General features: G+C 50.8%; 1 protein-coding gene across 8 annotated transcripts in view; it reads right to left on the reverse strand.

The window, feature by feature from the left end:
- The window catches only part of LOC122370339 (Na(+)/H(+) exchanger protein 7-like), a 52,086-nt gene that overhangs the window by 21,601 nt on the left and 11,784 nt on the right, over positions 1-18,701 (reverse strand). For 4 of the 8 annotated variants that reach the window (XR_006254555.1, XM_043345836.1, XM_043345838.1 and 1 more), the window contains exons 2-11: positions 16,997-17,210; positions 15,878-16,096; positions 12,879-12,924; positions 12,464-12,520; positions 9,656-9,703; positions 8,073-8,204; positions 3,977-4,058; positions 2,761-2,873; positions 1,639-1,769; positions 402-590 (exon numbers count right to left, since the gene is read on the reverse strand). Coding sequence is in view for 7 of the 8 variants with exons in the window: in XM_043345836.1 (XP_043201771.1) it covers positions 402-590; positions 1,639-1,769; positions 2,761-2,873; positions 3,977-4,058; positions 8,073-8,204; positions 9,656-9,703; positions 12,464-12,520; positions 12,879-12,924; positions 15,878-16,096; positions 16,997-17,189 (1,210 nt within the window). In the remaining variant the exon portion in view is untranslated. The remainder of the gene's footprint in view (positions 1-401; positions 591-1,638; positions 1,770-2,760; positions 2,874-3,976; positions 4,059-8,072; positions 8,205-9,655; positions 9,704-12,463; positions 12,521-12,878; positions 12,925-15,877; positions 16,097-16,996; positions 17,211-18,701) is intronic. The other 4 variants (XM_043345841.1, XM_043345839.1, XM_043345842.1 and 1 more) reach the window with 1 other exon arrangement.

Here is an 18,701-nt window from a genome sequence, read left to right on the forward strand (position 1 = left end):
ATGTCGAGTAATTTTTATTTAAGAAAAAAGAAAGCTCATTATCTCCCTTTAAACAAACAGATCAGGAATCCACCACAGACAGCTCAATTAGCACTAATTCCACAGCCACTCCAGGTCTTCCAGATCACAGTTCAAACAGCTGTCGCGCAGCATTAAACAATTAACGAATCCATATCACCAGCTCCTACATACATTCCATGTCCATAGTTTTTTTTTTGCGTACCAACGACAACTCGTGAACTCAGCCCAGTCCAGGTCCATCCCTCAACACAATTCACTCATTCCGCAATATACTCTTTTTGTCATTAATAGCCAAATTCATCCCCCACCCCTTCAACACCTCACACACTCCCCCTCACATCTCCCTCCCAATATCAGTCCACTGATCACCCATCACTTACCCCTGACGTCGGGCGTGTACTTGGTGATGATAGCTGTCAGCACGCCGAACACAATCCCGATGGCCAGGCCGCCCAGCGACACACAGAAGAAGGCGGCTATGGCCAGCAGTACCTGGTCGTAGGTCACTGGTACGTCCTCAGAGTTCGCAAACACCACCATGGCATTATAGAGCACCACAGTGACGGCGTCTGATGGCGGAAGGGCGGGGGGGGGGGTTGTTCAGCGTCATGGGGCGAGGTCACGAGAGTGGGCGGTGCCCGGATACCGGCACGAATGGAGGCGTCACGCATGAGGAAATGATAGCAAGCGTCAGAGTTATAAGCTGGATTCACGGTACCGTTAAGCACACAGGCATAATACTGTCTCTTTAGACATCAAGAAAAAGGAAAATAAAGGAACGCCGCAAATGACTGACGACTCGACAGTGCGCATTGCGTGAAGACACGCGGGTCTGGGTTGTTTACAGACTACACCGTGCTGAAAATGGGTGCGAGCCCGCCCTAGCTCGGACGAATAACATCAATTATCAGCCCCAGTGCCGAGAATAACGAGAATGAAATCAAAACGACACTGCGGCAGACTTCGTCACGGTCATTGTTATTGTTAGAAATAACGCGCTGTAGTAACGCATTTGCGCTACTTTCTGGACATGAATATCGAAACTCATCGCGAAAATCGGCGGCACGAACGAAAATCTCCTAAACAAAATAGTAATACAAACGTCAAGCCTGGTAAAATTGGCAGCATTCGCAAGTCCATAAACATTGAAGGTCGGAACCGGATTTATAAGTCATTGTAAATTCAAATCATCCACAGAGCGCTGCACCCCAGCGACTCATGGTGAATAGTCAGCCGGTGGCGTGGGAATTACCCATGGGCCCACAGCGCCCCTCTGCCACTGTTCGCGTCACTGTGCACTGGGCAGCGTCCGTCGGGGTTCCCTAACCGCTGCCTCTCTGGGGGAAAGCAGCTCTGAGCGAGACACAGCCTAAGTTGTTGAGTGCAGAGGCGCCTAGCCGTTCAGGATAGCCGCTCCCACAGGAAGCCTCACTTCGAGGAAACTAGCCCTTCAGGAACTCTTCCAATGAAAAGTAACGTGAAACTCCTTGACGAAAGTTGATCGTTTTACATGCTCCCCGATGAAAATGATCGTTTGACAAACCTCGAAGAAAAACTCATTACGAACACTGCCCTATGAAACTGACCCATACAGAGGCTATTCAAAATGAAACTGACCGTTGAGGAGACTCTCTCCGAAGACGAGGAAGTAGAGGTCCTTGTTGACGCCGACCTCCTGGAAGATGGCCAGCACGGCCACCGGGTCCACGGCCACGATCAGCGAGCCGAACGTCAGCATCTGCACCAGGCTGGGGAGCACGTTCAGGAGGGAGGTCAGAACACTAGCCTCGGGTGTCGAAATTGGTCCTAGAATGGGAAGCGTATCCACGATGAAGCTGAATGGTCAATGGCGATGCTTTTCATTGTCTGACAGTATAATAATGACATTCTGCATTCATCGAACATGGTAGGCACATCAGGTAGGTCCAAAATGCAAATATAACAAACCAATACCAATCAAGGCAGGACACAGGTGAGGTTTAGTACCCCTATGTAACTCCCGGCTATAGATCAATCACAAACAAAACGTTTACGCAACACGGTCGTTGGTGACAAACAGTTCGCCGAAGCTGGGCGGTCTCCGGCCGCCGCCGGGCCCCTTTCTTCCTCTGTTACCGTCTTTCCCGGACATGTTCAGTCGACCCCAGCCTCCGCTGACACTGGGCGGCATCTGGGGCGGCCGCGGAGTGACCAGCGCCCCTGGTCGGGGAAACCGCCGAGCGCGGCTACATCGTACAAAAGAGGTGATCGAGCCAGACAAAATCACCATGAGAGGGCAATCTGGCGGCGTTTATCAGACGTTACACAGCTGCAACACATGTAGGGGCTGCTGACAGTCGACAGACGACAAGGTGTTTGCAGAAAGGAGTGGCCAGTTAGTGTGAACTGTACATGTGTGCCCGTGTGTTTGACGAGTTTCTTTTGTCTATATGCTGGTGAGCTGTTGTATGCAGACCACCTGACGAAAACAAACGTGTAGGAGGCTGGATTCGGAGGGGAACACTGCACACAACCGTTTGTTCAACGCCAGGAGAGGGGAGAAGGGCTTTCCGGCACGTGAAAACGAAACAACATGGCTTAGCTTTGCACGGGATGAGATGTAAAGGCACCAACCTGCCCTAAGAGACGTACAGGGCTGGAACAAGACAGTTACAAGACCACTCTTACCTGGGTGACGATCAAGAATCGACCTGACCAGGGTGACGACTAAGACCCTCTTTGAAAGGAAGGACGTCCTACCTGATCTGGGAGACGTCGTAGTGGTCGGCCGGGATCATGCTGGAGCCCATGGCGCCCGCCTTGGCCAGGCCCCACAGCGCAGGGCTGATAATGAACATGTTGAACAGCGTGCCCTGCCGGACGAAAACAAACAAACGGGTCAATAAGAAACGCACAATAAAGCCGGGCTTATTCACATCCACAATACAAAATCACTACATTCGTGTTTATTGTGTAATCAACGAAGAGCTATTTCCGAGATTGAAAAACAAGTATTCGTAGTAAAATTTCATTAAAGCTTCATCAGTTTCAGTTCATTGACGTGTTCCCTGCCGTCTCATTCCAGCTCTGCCGTCACTCCATGTTCGTATCTGGTGCGCCATATCATGCAGTATCATAATCACTCCCCCATGTCTCCAAGGATTTTCCAACGCCCTCCCCCACTGCCCACTGCCTTCTGACGTGTCCTCTCCGTGCCCCCCCCCCCCCGCGCCCCACCAACTCAACAGAGCCTGTTTGCCGGGCACGCGCCGTCATTTTACCATACTGACGTAAATAGCGCACTGCCGACGACAGACCAGCGACCTACTCGGCACCAAGTACACAGTGAGTCTGTCCTCGTGTGTGCGTGCGTGCGGACGCGTCTGTTTGTGGGTGGGGGAGGGGAGGGGCCCATTGTGGGAGTGGGTTTATCCACGTTCATAGGTCGAGATGACACGCGACTTCGGACGCATATACGGATGCTGCGCAAACACATTTTTGAATGAGCAGGAAGCAAACCAGAGCGGAACATGAGGGACACAAAACACAGAAAGTTAAAAGCGATACGATTCGGATCCGAAATCACCTACGTGTGGCTGGACCCCAACTAGTAGTCCATATCAGCACCATTCACATCCGTACATGGCTGTGATGTTGCATCACTTTTCAACCAACTTTACCCCCCTTGGTCTATTCTCATGAATAGATTAGCCGTTAGCATTCTCAACTCTGATGCTCCAGCACTACAGCTGCCCCAGCACACTCTCCAGCTGCTCCAAAAGTCCCACTGCGGCCAAATGATCTATAGTTCAACTATCCGATCTGTCAGTGGCTGAAGTAGTCCCATACTTCTGTACGCAACGACAATCGGGTCACTGAGGCATTCAGATGACTTTCAGGTCCCTGCAGGCACTCAAGAGTACTTAGATCCCCCGGTGGCACTCAGACAGCACTCAGCTCCCCCGGTGGCACTCACGACGACGGCAAAGATGAGCACCGATCCCAGGTTATCCATGAACGCCCGATCGTGGAGGGAGTAGGAGGCCTCCAGTACGATCCTACGAACGGAACACGGGGAGGGACAGTCAACGGCCGATACATAGCGTCAGTCACACTCGACAGAGGTTTTCAATCAACCATTCATCAGCGATTGTGTAGGTAATGAATTCGTGACAGGAAAATCACAAACAAAGCCACAACAAAAGACCACAACACACACAAACGATATTGCTACGATACACACCCAAACATCTATAAGCCATTAGGCCATGGTAGTCTCGGTCCTCCCACTACATATAGGGTGGAGTTCCAACGGATACCAGCACCGGTCAATGCCACCAGGTCCAGAGAGCGCATATCGGAGGGTACAGGGCCAGCCGGCTAAACATAACAGGTATACAGGGTACGAACACATTACAGCAATCACGGCGGCATCAGGTACTGTACAGAGGGGCGTTATACACCTCATCATGCGGCCCGCCGAGACTATAGCGATCAATTTCGTTGTGTTGAACGTCCATACGTATGTATCCGCAGCGATACTATCTGTAATCTGTCCGCCGACACTATCTGTATCGGCGATACCTATCTGTAAAAGTCGCCCCGCTCGGTGTAAAGTGTACAGACCGGTCGCCGGGCGGGGCAGGGACGACACGCCTATCAGTGGTCCCCGGTCGGAGCGGGAGCGGCAGCTCAGAGCTGCTGTCTGACCTTGTGAGATACACAGTCGCGTGGCGGTGATTAGAGCACCAGTAGTGAGAGCATCAGACACTACGCCAGGGGTGAGATCGGAGAGGAAGATCAAACAACGAGACACCGGGGCAGCTAAAAAGTGTAATAACAGAATTAGCATAAATGACAAACTATCTTTTGTTTCATCTCACATCCGGCATAAACAATAAAGAAATGTTTTTACGCCTAAAAATGTTTCACATATCCCACTAAAATATTTGAGGTAAATTATCAAATTCGAGTAAAATAGGGCGAGTTTTGTAAAAAAAAAAAACATACTGGCAGCGGCAACAAATTGTTATCGGAGCCAGCGAAGCGAGTGGAGTCTTTCCTTAGATTAACGGAAATTTCTGAGTATGAGCGGCCGGCCGGCCGGCCGTGCGGACGCTTTTGCGAGGCTTATATCTCAGCAACCACTTGACCGATTTACACGCGGTAATTTTTGTAGGGTAGCTTCATTCCTTCTACCAAGTATTGGACTATTCCCGATGCATGTGGGTGACCCCTTATGCACGTGCCACGTGCAAAACGAAGAGATGTCAGTTTTGTAATTGTTGCAATATCTCGGTAACTACTTGGCCGATTGCGCTGAAAGTTGGCATGCAGGTAGGCACCCACTAGGCACTGCATACCCATGTGCCAGAGTTGGGGTGCTGCTGCACGTGCGCACGTGCAGGGGTCGTTTCCAGATCTCGAAAACGGCTGGACCGATGGCGCTCAAATTTGGTACACGGTTAGGGACCAGTTAGTAGGGTGCCGTGCACAAGTCAGTTGGGACCCATTTTGCACGTGCGCACGTACAGGGTGCCGCTCCCAGATCTCGAGAACGGCTGGACCGATTGTGCTCAAATTTGGCACATCGCTAGAAACCGGTCAGTAGGGTGCCGTGCACAAGTCAGTTGGAGGTACCCCCTCGAAATTTCGCACGTGCAAGACTCACCCCCTCGCTCGCTCCGTTAGTCGCCCCAAAAGGCGCTATACTGGTTTTAAATATCGTGAAGTGAACTTTTTTTATATAATCACTCAACCCTGCTAAAACTAAACCCTGATCAAAGCAAATACTGGCTCTGTCACATCACCGGCCTATCTCTGAGCCATTCGGACTCCGTGACCTCCGTTCGAGTGGATAAATCCGCGGAGCGTCGGGTGTCGCGGAGACCGGAGAACTGTTCAGCAGCAGCCAAAAGACTCAGCCGCCGGCGTGTCTGGGTCGCTAGCCACTCGATAGATGGATTTGACGATGATCGCGGTCCGGGACCTATCGAACTGTGTCTGGCTGGGGTCTATCGAATTCCGTTCCCGTCCGACCCCAGGCCTATCGAGCTCAGTTTTTCATCCGGCCACGGACCGGGCAAGACTGAAGGTATCGAACACCGGGGGCGTGAGGGAAACTCAAAAGGAACGTCTCATCTAAGCGCTTATGTGAAGCAGGTCAGTACTTATCAAAGGACGACTCTGACGACTAAGAGAGCAGGCAGTGCAAATTTAATGATGCAACCAGAGCCAGAACAGAAAGATCCAGTTAAGACAGCCATTGACACAGCTATTGTAGCCAGATGATTAATCGTCCAGCAGTGACCATCCACCTGACCAACCTAAATTGTTAGATCAACACCGAGACACGCATCAAAGCAGACCGGCAGGATGGGACCGGTTTCGGAGACCCTCCGCGGCCGGACAGACTTCACTCTCCAGATGCTCCGAGACGACAGATGGTTTGTGTGCCTGAACAAACGGGAACAGTCGGCTGGCGCCAACTGACAGTTGATGGTCCATCCGGTATCGATATTGAGCATCTAGCAGCAGCTAACAATAAACCAGGAAAAGTCAAGATTTGTTTCTGAAACGCTGCATTCGAAATCGAGAGAAGTTTCAAATCTTCTAGAGCTAGTGCGCTGTGTCCTAACAAATAATGCCACTTAAACAAACTTCCTTTTTGGGACTGGTCATACATAATGACAAGCACATTATAACGTGTAACTGAACGGTCTGTAAGCAGCGGCACCACTGTAGCCCGGCACCAATACCCCCTAATTGGGCCAGCACCACCGACAGTGACCCAGCCCTGGCCCGGCCTGCGTGCGGCGGCGCCACCCACGCCACAGCGGCGAGCCATTACCGGGCTGTTTTTGTCCTCTGCAGGTCGATACTACGCCTTGAGCCACTAGCGGCGACAGACCACACTCCACATTCCAAAGTGATAGCCACAGTGTCCACTGTCCATTCTCGTGACAATGATGTCTGCTGTCCAGACCACTGGCTACGAACTTAGACCTCTACTATCCACTCCACATTGCCCACCCCACAGAGTCCACTCAGTCCAGTGTCCACTACACCCTTCACCCTCCACACCCATGCCCACTCCACAGTGGCCTACGGCGGCGTCCACCACTCCAGTGATAGTCACTGCAGTGTCCACTCCATGATAACCAGTAGCCACCAGTCAGTGTCTAGACTGGGGCTATTTGAGACCAGACACAGCAGCTGGTTTATTTTAGAGTCAACGCCTTCAACGTCTAACACAGGAAACGAATGGACCCTCCAAAGCCTCCCATCAGTTTAAAAGCGCTAGCACGAAACGCCAGACCTTGCAAAGAAAGGAGCTGGCTCAACAGCTAACATGACAGAGATTAAAGGTCAACTATCTTCGGAATTTATCGAAGACATGTTAGCGACCTAAAGATTAGGGCACTTCAGACAGAGAACTAACAGGGCCTATCACAGACAGAGCATACTATCGGTTTGTCTGCATCAAAGAGCAGTTCACACACTTACTAAGAAAAAAAAAAACGACCACGTAAAAAATATTCGACAGCGAAATTGACCATTACTTTGCCCTTGTAACCGCTGTTCGGACATCGCCATTCGTTTTAAAATGGAATGCTCGTTAGTTTATCGTGAATCCACCCAAACACTTCCCACTTAAAGACAAAGCTATATCAAAGCCACCACTCCAACGGAGATACCATCGGTAAAAACACGGACTACTGTGACCTAGAACTCACACATGACGGACCAAAGTTCAGCGGGAACACTGTAAGAGGAGTAGTCATGGCCGAAGCACGGGTGTCCACTCTCACCACTTGATAATAGTAACAACGAAACCCCCTCTCCATTACCCTCCCCCCACACATAAGTAGGCTTAATCAGCAGGTACTCACGGCGCCTCCCTCCCTCCCCCCCCCTCCCGCACACAGGAAGGTTAAGACAGCTGCAGGTACTCACGGCACCCCTACCCTCCCCCACACACACATAGGTGGGCTAAAACAGCAGATACTCACGACGCTTCCCTCACCTCCCCCACAAACACACGTAGGTAGGCTAACACAGCCAGTACTCACGGCGGCAGCAATACCAGGAAGAACAACTCTGCGTCAAACTTCGGGAAGAATCCAGCGAACTCGTCCTCACAGGGAGGCACCACGGTGCCGTTTTCAAACCGGATGTTGGGCCCGTCCTCATTGCCATCGTTCCTGGGCGGTGACGGGTCATAGGTCACAGTCAGGTCACAAGGTCACGGGTGAAAGGTCAGAAGGTCACAGAGGGCGGGGCTGGGTCTGGGGTTATATAAGGCAGGGGTTATTTTGGTCGCAGCATGCCGGGACAGATTAGGTACACAAGGTAAGGGCAGCGGGCAAACACGACTCGGCCCAATTTGCTGAGCCCGGGAATTGATTTGGGGTTGAAGTAAGAATAGCTGCCCAATCACTTATAATCAATCGAGCACTGCTCAATTAAGACGAGCAATACACATAGGTGTTTGTTGTTGAAAGAAACAATATATTGTGTAGCGTAAGCCAAAAGTGAAATAACCTCGAACTAAAATCAGTGATGACATCAAATGGAGACAGTCTTCCTTGGTGTTTGTGACTCGTGAGAAAAGGGGAACACAGATTCAAACTAGTCAGTAGTCAGTCACATTCAGATACAACGTGCGTGAGATGGGAAATCGATGCAATCTAGTAATGACGTATATGTATGACAACATCAACCCCGTCGTTACGATACTGGTAGGAAGTCAAGGTAGTGAAGGTTACAGGCTGTTACTGAAGACAAACGGCCGGGCGGACATCACAGTTAACCCACGGGAGACTAGCACTCAACGGCCTTGTGAGTGGACGGACGGCCAGGAAACGCAGGCACTTTGAATGACGAAGGAAGGAAAATGATGTCAACTTGAAACGTCACCTGATTAGGAAAAGATAGAATCAATTAGTACAAGAGTATGCTAATGTATCTGACGAGGCTTAATGACATTTTAACTGATTTCCAACACGCATTAGCATACAATCTCGGATGAAACAAAATGAGCTGATGTGAAGAAACCCTAGGACATAAAGTAAAAAGGCAAAAAGCATTTTACATAAAACATATTATTCACACGATCAACACATTCAAATTCAAGGGTTTAATTTTCGGTTTAAACAAGCAAAACTGTAATCCAGCTGCCCACCACGTAACTTTCAATTGACCCAGCAATTTGTGCAAACTCAACTCTCAACTCAACCCAGCAAACCGATCAATTTCCAAGCACGGACGACGGACAGGCCCGATCAGCGCGGTCAGTCGACAGTCACTAAGAGTGGCGGATGTCCCATCCGCGACAGGAGCGAAGCTCACTGCACAGAGCCAGGAAACGGCGGCACGGACGGAGGGGAAGTGGCGATACGGACAGCGCTGGAGCCCGGACGGACTGGCCAGCGGGCGGACGGCACGACACACGCACGACACGACACACAGCGGCACTCCCGGCTGGAATGGGCGGTCAACACAGCGGGAGCGGCGGCCGGGAGGTAGGTATCGTACTATCGGTGTTAGTGTGTCAGTGTGGGATGCATTGTCTCAGAGGGGGAGGGGGTATGTGCAGGTGGAGAGGGGAGGGGTAGGGGTGACGACACGCCCCTCGTCCCACAGGCAGGCTTACGGAGCACCCCCGGCGCCGGAGCGGTAACCGGGCAGGAACCAGAACACCCTATAACAAGGAGGGGCATCAGCAACCAACGGTAACCTAGCGGGAACCAGAACACCCTATAACAAGGAGGAGTATCAGCAGCCATAGGTAACCGTAACCAAAGGTAACCAGAACACCCTATAACAAGGAGGGACATCAGCAACCATTGGTAACCGTGAGGTAGCCGGGGAGAGCACCCTATAACAAAAAGGGAAGTCAGCTACCACCGTATGGCACAGGCAAGTAGGGTAAGGTGCCTAATTAGCGACCCTTTCCAATTTGCGACCTACCTCCCTACAGAAAAACTGGCAGGAGAAAACGGGGTAAAAACATCGTCAAAAGGTCAGCCAAACTTTGGTTATCAAATTAAATTACTTTCCGGTCGTCGATGTTTCTGGTGGGACGTTTCAGGTGAGTTTAAATAAAAATGACCAGTTTCTTATCCAAAACGTGTGTGTTTGGGCCCTCTCTGATGAAAAGCGATGCACATTAGGATGATGCACCCTTTTTATTCTGAATCGACATTCCTTTTTCAATGGATTGCCGTTTTCCCATAGTGAATCGCTCAACTGTGCACAGCATGGCGGTTAAAAATGTGTCGCAACTCATATTTCCTATTTGCGCCTGACATGGTCGCAAATAGCTCAAGAAGGGAAAGAAAGGGGAAAAGAGAGAAATGAAAATGAGGTGTTGCTGAAGCTTGCAATGTGTGGCAGGTGATGCCAAATGTCGTCACCGACTGCGGCGGTGCCGAATTCAGCGCGGACCTCGAATATCATGCGAGATAGACCGCAAAATTTGGGTTTCCGCCTTCTTTTCGCCTTCGGTGCATTACGTGATCAGTTTTTACTTACGCAAATGTGTTGGATAAACGTCCCTGTTCGAGTGATTGAGTGCTTTGCGTAGTAGGTTACCTTTTTGAGATCATATTTTATCTTTTCAGGCGTCGCATTTTTTGCCATTTTTAATATGGGGAAACCCATAGACTTATTAGCGACCCTCCCCGGTCGCTAATCGGGAAGAGTTCCCTATTAGCGTTTTTTGCAATGGTTTGCCAAAATGCTCACTAAAAATAAGTTAGTGAATATTGGGGCAGAAAATGACTATATCTTAATAGAAAAATGAACGATCTCTCCGAAAATCAAGCCAGTAATACAGTGGCACCCACAGAGCGTGAGCAATGACGGTTCAAATTAAGGGGGTCGCTAATTAGGCACCTTACCCTATACCGCCACCATCGTAAACCTAGCGGGGGCTAGGGACCAGAGGAATAGGATGATACCAGTAACAAATGGTAACCAGGCATGCCCAGAATAATAAAACAAAGAAGGAACACTTAATTAAATGGAAGAAGAGACATAGACCTTACAGAGTGCACTGCGACTGCATGGATAAAGAGTTGTCGCTAGCTTCAAACCCAGGCCCCAATCCCATGAGATACCAAATAATTAACAAACATGAAAATATAAACGACATTACGTCAGTATTTAAAAAGTGATCAAATCAGTCCGTCATATTAGACGAACAACTGTAGTCGCAGTCAAATCACATTTTTACACATGGTCTCCAGTATCACAGATGGCATGGCACAGTCTCCTCACTCCCCATCCACGCCCTTCAACAGGTGGACAGGACTGGCGCTCAACAGGTGTCCAGCGGTGACGTTGGACACGGTGTTGTCGGCTCGATCGTTAAACCCATGGACGTCGGCATCCCATGGTCCCCTCCCCCTCCCCGTATGTTGACGGCGCCTTATTGGACCCCAGTACCCAACGCGGTCCATTCCGTGACCGAGAAGTGACAGCCGCCACGAAACTCGTCATACGCTAAAGATACGTCTGTGAGTAGTCTGGGGATGACATACGCCCAGAAACGCACTGGGCACAGGTGTGCTCCACAAAGCTGACATCATGAGCCACTGCTTTACACATGGGACGCCCAGGCGCCACGACACTCGTCATAAGCCTGTCATCCACAGCTGCGCTGCGTCCCTACAGGAAGTATTGCCACATGGCGGCTTCCTATATACGCCCAGACATCTAGCAACAATGTGTGTCTCCAAGAGAATATGGTACATTTAACACATCATCAATGTCTGTCTCTAAGAGAATATGGTACACTTGACAAAGACGCCGCGAGTGCACGCCATTCGATGCGCTCGGTCGGTATTTTCGACCGCGCCGGGGTCGTTCCCCTGCAGTCGCGGTCAGAGGACAGGACGAGGCAGGATGTGACAAAGCGGCGAAATCCAGATACAGCCGCCACTGACACGGGAAAAGCCAGCGTCTCACTGCAGGGATGGACGGATGGAGGCGGGACTGGGAAGGAAACTAGGTGGCGGGAGGGAGGGGGAGGGGGACGGGAATAGAAGCTGGATGGAACTCGACTGAAGACAACAGGCGGTCTCTCTATTCGTCGTCTCATACCAGTGGCTCTCACCGTCTCAAAACAGTCGCTCTAACCTTCCGTGATCTTGTCGTCTGACAGATCGTCTCACCGTCACATAACAGGTGCTCTCACCGTCACATGGCAGTTCCTCTCACCGTCTGAATGCAGGTAGGTATTCTTGCAGTCCGTCGTCTAACAGCGCAACCCCCCCCCTCCTCCCCATACCGCCGCTATTTGTTTACTATGCGCTGGCGGAGGAACAGCCACGCGGCTAAAACTGGCCTAACAGCCACGCGTCTAAAACTGGCGGCCCCCACCGCTGAGGATAGACTAGAAGGAGATTGGCTCGTAAAGTCGACATATTGAGCCGTTATCTCATTGGTTGGTACTAACCTGTGTCGGATGTGATATGTGATGATACCCATAAAGATGCCGAGAATGATCAGCAGACTGCAAAACAGAGGAACGGGTTGATGTCAGCGACCAGCAACTGGTCCTGGACCAGCAACAAGCCTAGTTACTGTAACTGCTACAATGAGGCACTCTATTTCAACTAGCGAGGGATAGTCAAAGAGATGGACATTAATCAGAACAACTCGTGGGCTGTAACTATTCTACAAAGCAACACAATGACAATCATACTTGTCAAAATTCAATTCAAACTCGTCAAAACAGCCACTGCAGTTTCAAACAACGTTAGCACAATCTAACTAGCGACTTCTTCCAATGACGTTAGCAGCAATAGCTGCAGAAAACAGATTCCCAGTTGAGGAGCAAGAATGGCCGACACTCTGACACTGGTACTCACCAGGACTCTGGCAGTTTTGACGACAGGAAGTGGGCGTGGTGGAACGCTGAAAGGGCAGAGCGGGCCGTCAGTACTCTGTCGACATACCGATACAATGTCACACCGCGCTCCACCGACCGGCGCGGCGGGATGGAGCGGAGCGTAGGTCGAACAAAAGACCGCCGCCGCGGCGTTTTACGCCGGCACGTGCCGTCGACACCGTAAATACGTAGAACACCCCGCCCCAAAACACAGGGTGGGATACCAGGCAGAGGCGTATATGGGTGATAGCAGAAACAGTCGACGACACTCGCGACACTGAGACATAAAGACGAAGAACGTCACAAGGTAAACAACAGTCACCGTACGCATTGGGTGAGAATGAACGCCCGGAAAGTCAAGGACAGCCACTTGCATTGAAACAAGATAGCGGAGACAAATACAACTCCACAGAATGAAGATCCTGAGTGATAGAGCAAGAACTACCTCGGCCTGTTGCAGTCTCCGATGCGTAGTTTCCAGTCACAACCCAGCAATAGGCATCTGTACTCGTATGCATGCGTGCCAGTGAGAGTTCGTTTTTTTGTATGTGAAAAAAGACTGCTCATTAATTTTCCAGCATTTCATATCTTGGCAAGCTACACTACCTGTCAAGCGAACTAGCCAAGATTGTTTCAGATGTTGGATTAGACCCTGAACTAAAATAGACAATCCCACCTACAGACAACACTTCTAAAAATATAACATTGCCGTCAACATCACACCTAGGCAGATATTCCTCACTCAATACAGGTGTCTCTGCAGCTTGTGTTATTGGAGCATGGGACGGGGATGGAACCGTTAGTAGCTACACCAGCCTATGTAGTCACCGGCCCATTCACACGGCGCCGCCAGGACAACAGATAAGCGCCCAACGGTGCCTCGGCCTGCAGCGCACCCCTTTCCTTTGAGTCACAGGTAGCCTATCCGGGAGACCGGATAGCCACGTCCTGCCTCTCCCTTCCCCCAACCACGGCTACTGGCAAGTGGTGACGCAAGTGACGGGACCTGGCTACAGTAGTCCGAGTTGTCCATCAGAATGAAAATATTTTGTATACCGAAAGCAGGCCGATATCAGCATAGAATTGGTTTCTTTTTTTTTTTTTGCATATTTTCCGTATCACTGATCCTTATTGTCGCTCTAATCAACCTTACAAATATCAATAAGTCACTTTCAGGCTCGGTAAGTCCATAGGTGCTCTCATTTTTTCTAGCGTTTTTTCAGTTTTCAATATTTTCCACTATTTTAGTTGAAATTTGTTCAGTTTCGGACTCAGCTCTGAAAGTGACACCACTAATCGGAACGGCCACACCCCCGCTGACACCTCGGGTCCAATCTGGCCCAGGCCGGACCAGGTCTGGCCGGTCGCCAGTGACCCTTCGCCCATGGCATTCCGCCACGACCAGTGACACGGTGGCGCCACGGCGGCACGGGGGGTGACGGGTACGCTGGAGAACGATAATTCGACGGCAACAGGGGCACCGGAGGATTCGTGGACTCGGGAAAGGCAGGCCCACAGAGCTGAAGATGTATACAGCGCCCATAGGGTGGTATGATAGACCGAAATGACACATACATAGAGGTAACACAAAAAACGTCCACAAACGGTATAGACGGAAATTCCAGTGCCCGCACATGGTATGGACGAAAATGGCGCTCACAGGCCATATAGACGAGAAAGGCGTTAATTTCAGAAATACATATACATGTATGTATTTACATACATACACGTGCATTATAAACATGTACACGACACAAAGGGACGATTATCAAACGGCACTGTCCCCATAGACAGCATAGACCGTAGTGGAAGTAAAATGGACGGCACCTACAAATACCAGCGAGGTCCGGGAAGGGATACTGTGACCCAGGACGATAACACGGTGGCGCCAGTCTGCGACCTGTCGCCAATACCACGGAACATCGTTACCACGTGCATATTTAACAACGTAGCTAGTGTTTCCTGATGGAAAATTTTGTAGGAAAACAGACGGCGTGAAAACGGATCGGATCGCGCAACCGACACTCTAAGTGCCATTTGAATTACAAATGATGCATAGCAACAATCAACTGTTTCACAGGTAAATCACGTAAAACGAGGCACGCAAGATTCGGCGGTGATGGACACACACGCACGCGGCACGAGCGAATACCACCCGATCGGACACGTGCTTCAACCAGTTCGATCTAGCGCGATCGAGTTATCAGAAGAACACGACAGTAATACCTACATAAATTAGCACAGCATATCTCGCTGGTAGCGTAGTGACGCACCAATTGCGTGCCTTTTACATGGTGCACCACCAGCCGCGCGGCCCATACAGGCACTATCCACGGATCTGCGGTATATTAGAGCTGGCATAATAACCCTCCCCTGCATGCATACGACGCCGGAGATCCTGAAACATGCGACACCCTACAGGATGTAGATATAACTATGTAGTTATTCATCCTCAAAGAAAGGTAAGTGGTCACAAAGTCGTTCTGTGCGTGAAGGACATCCACATAGGTAACATCCGAGTCTAACCGGGACAAAGAGAACCGTTTTAAAATCTTAAAGACGATGAGGTTCTTATTATCCAAAATGGCCGGCGTGTCTGTCCTGATCCTTCTCATATCGTTGTCAAGAGAATTACCGCGGAGTTTCATCACTAATGAACTGAATGCTATAATCACTCAGCGGACTATTGGCCGTTTAAATACAAGCGATCTATGCGTCACACTGCCAACACCCGTGCTCCAGCGTTCAGTTACCCGTATTTACGATAGGGGCGAGGACGGGCTATCGATCAATTGCAAAGAAGCGAACTCGCAGCAGAGCCAACCACACTTCACCCGCGGCCGCACCGACCCCACTCTACACCCATCCCCGCCACATACCAACCGCAGCAGCTGACCTTCGGTAACCACATCGACCCCAAACGCACCCAAGCACATACCTCCTACAACACTCCACCACCCGTCCCCTTCTCAAACTCACCGAGTTTGGCCAGGCCCGCAATAACGATGAAGAGGGTGATGGCATAGTAGGTCTGCACCTCGGTCCATCGCCACGAGGCCACGTGGATACCGTGACTCTCGTGGACCTCCTCGGACTCGACACAATAGGACATGGTGACCACGTCTCCGTGAGAGCCCGAGTGAGCTGAGCCGGCGCCGTGCTCACTGTGCTCACCGTGCACCACCGCGTGCTCACCGCCTGAGAACAGGGGGGGGGGAGGAAGGTGAGAAAACGAGTACCCTCACCGTGCACCATCAAGTGGTCACCGCCTGAAAACGGAGGAGGGGGAGGGGCGATGAGAAGGTGCCTGTGAATTGTGAGGTTAGGTAAAACACACATAAAAGACACATTGAAATAAATTTGGTTACTGCATGCAGCAAGTAATAGGAAACTAATTACTAAAACTTAACATCACAATGCCCCTCGGACAGTTCAAGCCGCCATAACAAGTCAAATTGCTAGTTGAAGACAAAAATGGCTCACGCGAAGAAAATTGTACCGTATAAAAGTGTAACTGACGTCAGTAAAAACATTTTTAAGACCCATATTTCTGCTAAATAAACCACTGACGTCATTCAACATTGTCATTTTAGAAATGACGGAGCGGAAACGCGTCAAACAACTCATCATTAAATCTCCACCGCAATTTTTCTCAGAATACCAGCGGCTCTGACCTGAGCTCGCAACACAAAATCGTCAGACAGGGCACCGATTTCATCAATACATTGATCACAGCGCAGACAGAGACGAGTGCATGATGGGACGGCCGGTAAAACAGGACCCAGTCGGCACGGAAAGTCGCCACCCTCACGTGCCACGACGCCACGGAATGTCACGTGACCAGCACGTGGCTGACACGTGAGGCAGACGGGGCGGACCAGCGACAATTTTATGATAACGGCCAAACAATGCCATGCCTACAAACGATTTAATTGAACTGGAAGTGTGCGTTTTTATTTTACCGTGTCCTGTTCTGACGGGCCATACCAAGCTGTCTGTTGCTATGGCCTAGCTGTTGCTACTTACTGGCAACCAATGTTGAACTTTCGAGCCCCCTTATACGTTATGCCCCGCCCTACTCAGCCCCCATTCACCTACCATGACTTATGGTCGTCGTCCGGTCGGCCTCTCCATGCGTGTTTGTCTCCACCACGGATCTGCGCACGCGCGGCCGGGGTCGTGACCTCATTCGGGTCAGCTCGGCGGCGATGGCGGCCGGTGAGATAGCCTCTGCCGGGGCCGGTAGGAGCGCCAACAGCGGCAGCAGCACGAGCAGCCCGACCACCCGCATGGTGCCGAGCGAGCTTCACCTCTGTGGAGAAAAGGGGGAGGGGTCAGAGAGAGCCAGAGGGAGTCATGGGGGAAGCACGGGGTGGGTCAGAGCCGTGTAATAGAGAATAGAGGGTGAATTAGGGGGATGCGATAGGGGCAAGGGTAGATAGAGGGGGTGTCCTAGCGGGGACCGAGTGGGTCAGACGCGACAAAGGGGAGCATAGTGTCATTGGAGGGGGGGGAGGGCTCGGGACGGCTCAACGGGGTGCCTGCCTGCATAAAGGTAGTAATGGGTGGGTAGGCGGCTGTGCTGAAACGGTGCCAAGGGTACGACCAGGGAGGGCAAAAGAAGGACCGAAAGCATGCGGGGTAAGAGGGTCCAAAATCGGTCCACACGAAACCAGCACGATAGCATGGCAGAGAGACACAGGCGACAACAGGGCATGACAAGGGGGCACACGAGGTCACGTGGTACAACAAGGGGGTGAAGGAGGGGGGGGGGACGTCACAATGACGCAAGGGGTAGATCAAAATACACTTGAACTGAGCGAATAAAAGGCTTCATTGTGGTTTAGAGCAACCAAGTGAAAAAGGTTTCGTGGCTCATAGAGGCCATACGAAAGCGACGATCGTTCAATTGGCACCTCAAAGGCGTAACAGGATACTGGAAAAAGACAAGAGCCGTAAAGAGTCTAGTGACCCTTGAACAACATTGAAAAATGAAAATTGAGCCTCAGTGAAGCCTATGAAACGAAGCGGTAGCTGGTGCAATAGGCGGCGGCCTTTGACGCCGTTGTGAAATGCAATCTGGCGAATGCCGTGTAATAATGTGAACAGCGCAACTCATCATACACCAATAGACTACACCAGCGCACGTCAACCATTCCCTCACTGGACATCCGCCACCCGCTCATTGGATCACCAGCCCTAGTTCACGTCAACACTTTGGTTTCTGCAGAGCCCGCTGTAGTTCAACGTTGCAAAATTCACACTCCGTACGACTGCCTTCCCAATAGAGACGAATAATAACAAGTGCCTGTAACTCTCGCGCTCTCCACGTGGGACAGTGTGCACCAGCTGTCCGCACCAGTCGGCAACCTCAGCCCCCCCCCCTCCCAACGCCGGAGGGGTCAAGAGGTCGCCCAGCACGTGCCATTGTCGGCGGCACGAGGACTGAACAGATGTTCAAATTGGTGCCTGACCTAGACACTAACCAGCGATACCGTAAACTGCAGCATCTGTGCTAACTTATCAAAACATAGCTGATATCGCGGATCACGAGACATTTCACTCACGTCTGCAGTTGTGGATATCGTGGGTTGTATCAAACAATCGCCATCAAAATCGTGCCGGCGGTGTTTGCTTGACATGACTACTACGTGAAAAAATGAGCCAAAACAACGATGGACAAGCTGGAAGCGAGTCAGAGCCCAGTTACAACAGCCGCTTAAACACTTTCGATACGGAAAACAGCTTGCAGAAGAAGGTACAGCAAAAAGCATAAAAACTGGCTAAACGACGAGCCTCTTCT

This window comes from Amphibalanus amphitrite, unplaced genomic scaffold (assembly GCF_019059575.1).
Source record: "Amphibalanus amphitrite isolate SeventyFive unplaced genomic scaffold, NRLGWU_Aamphi_draft 001124F_arrow, whole genome shotgun sequence".
Taxonomy (NCBI): Eukaryota; Metazoa; Arthropoda; class Thecostraca; order Balanomorpha; family Balanidae; genus Amphibalanus; species Amphibalanus amphitrite.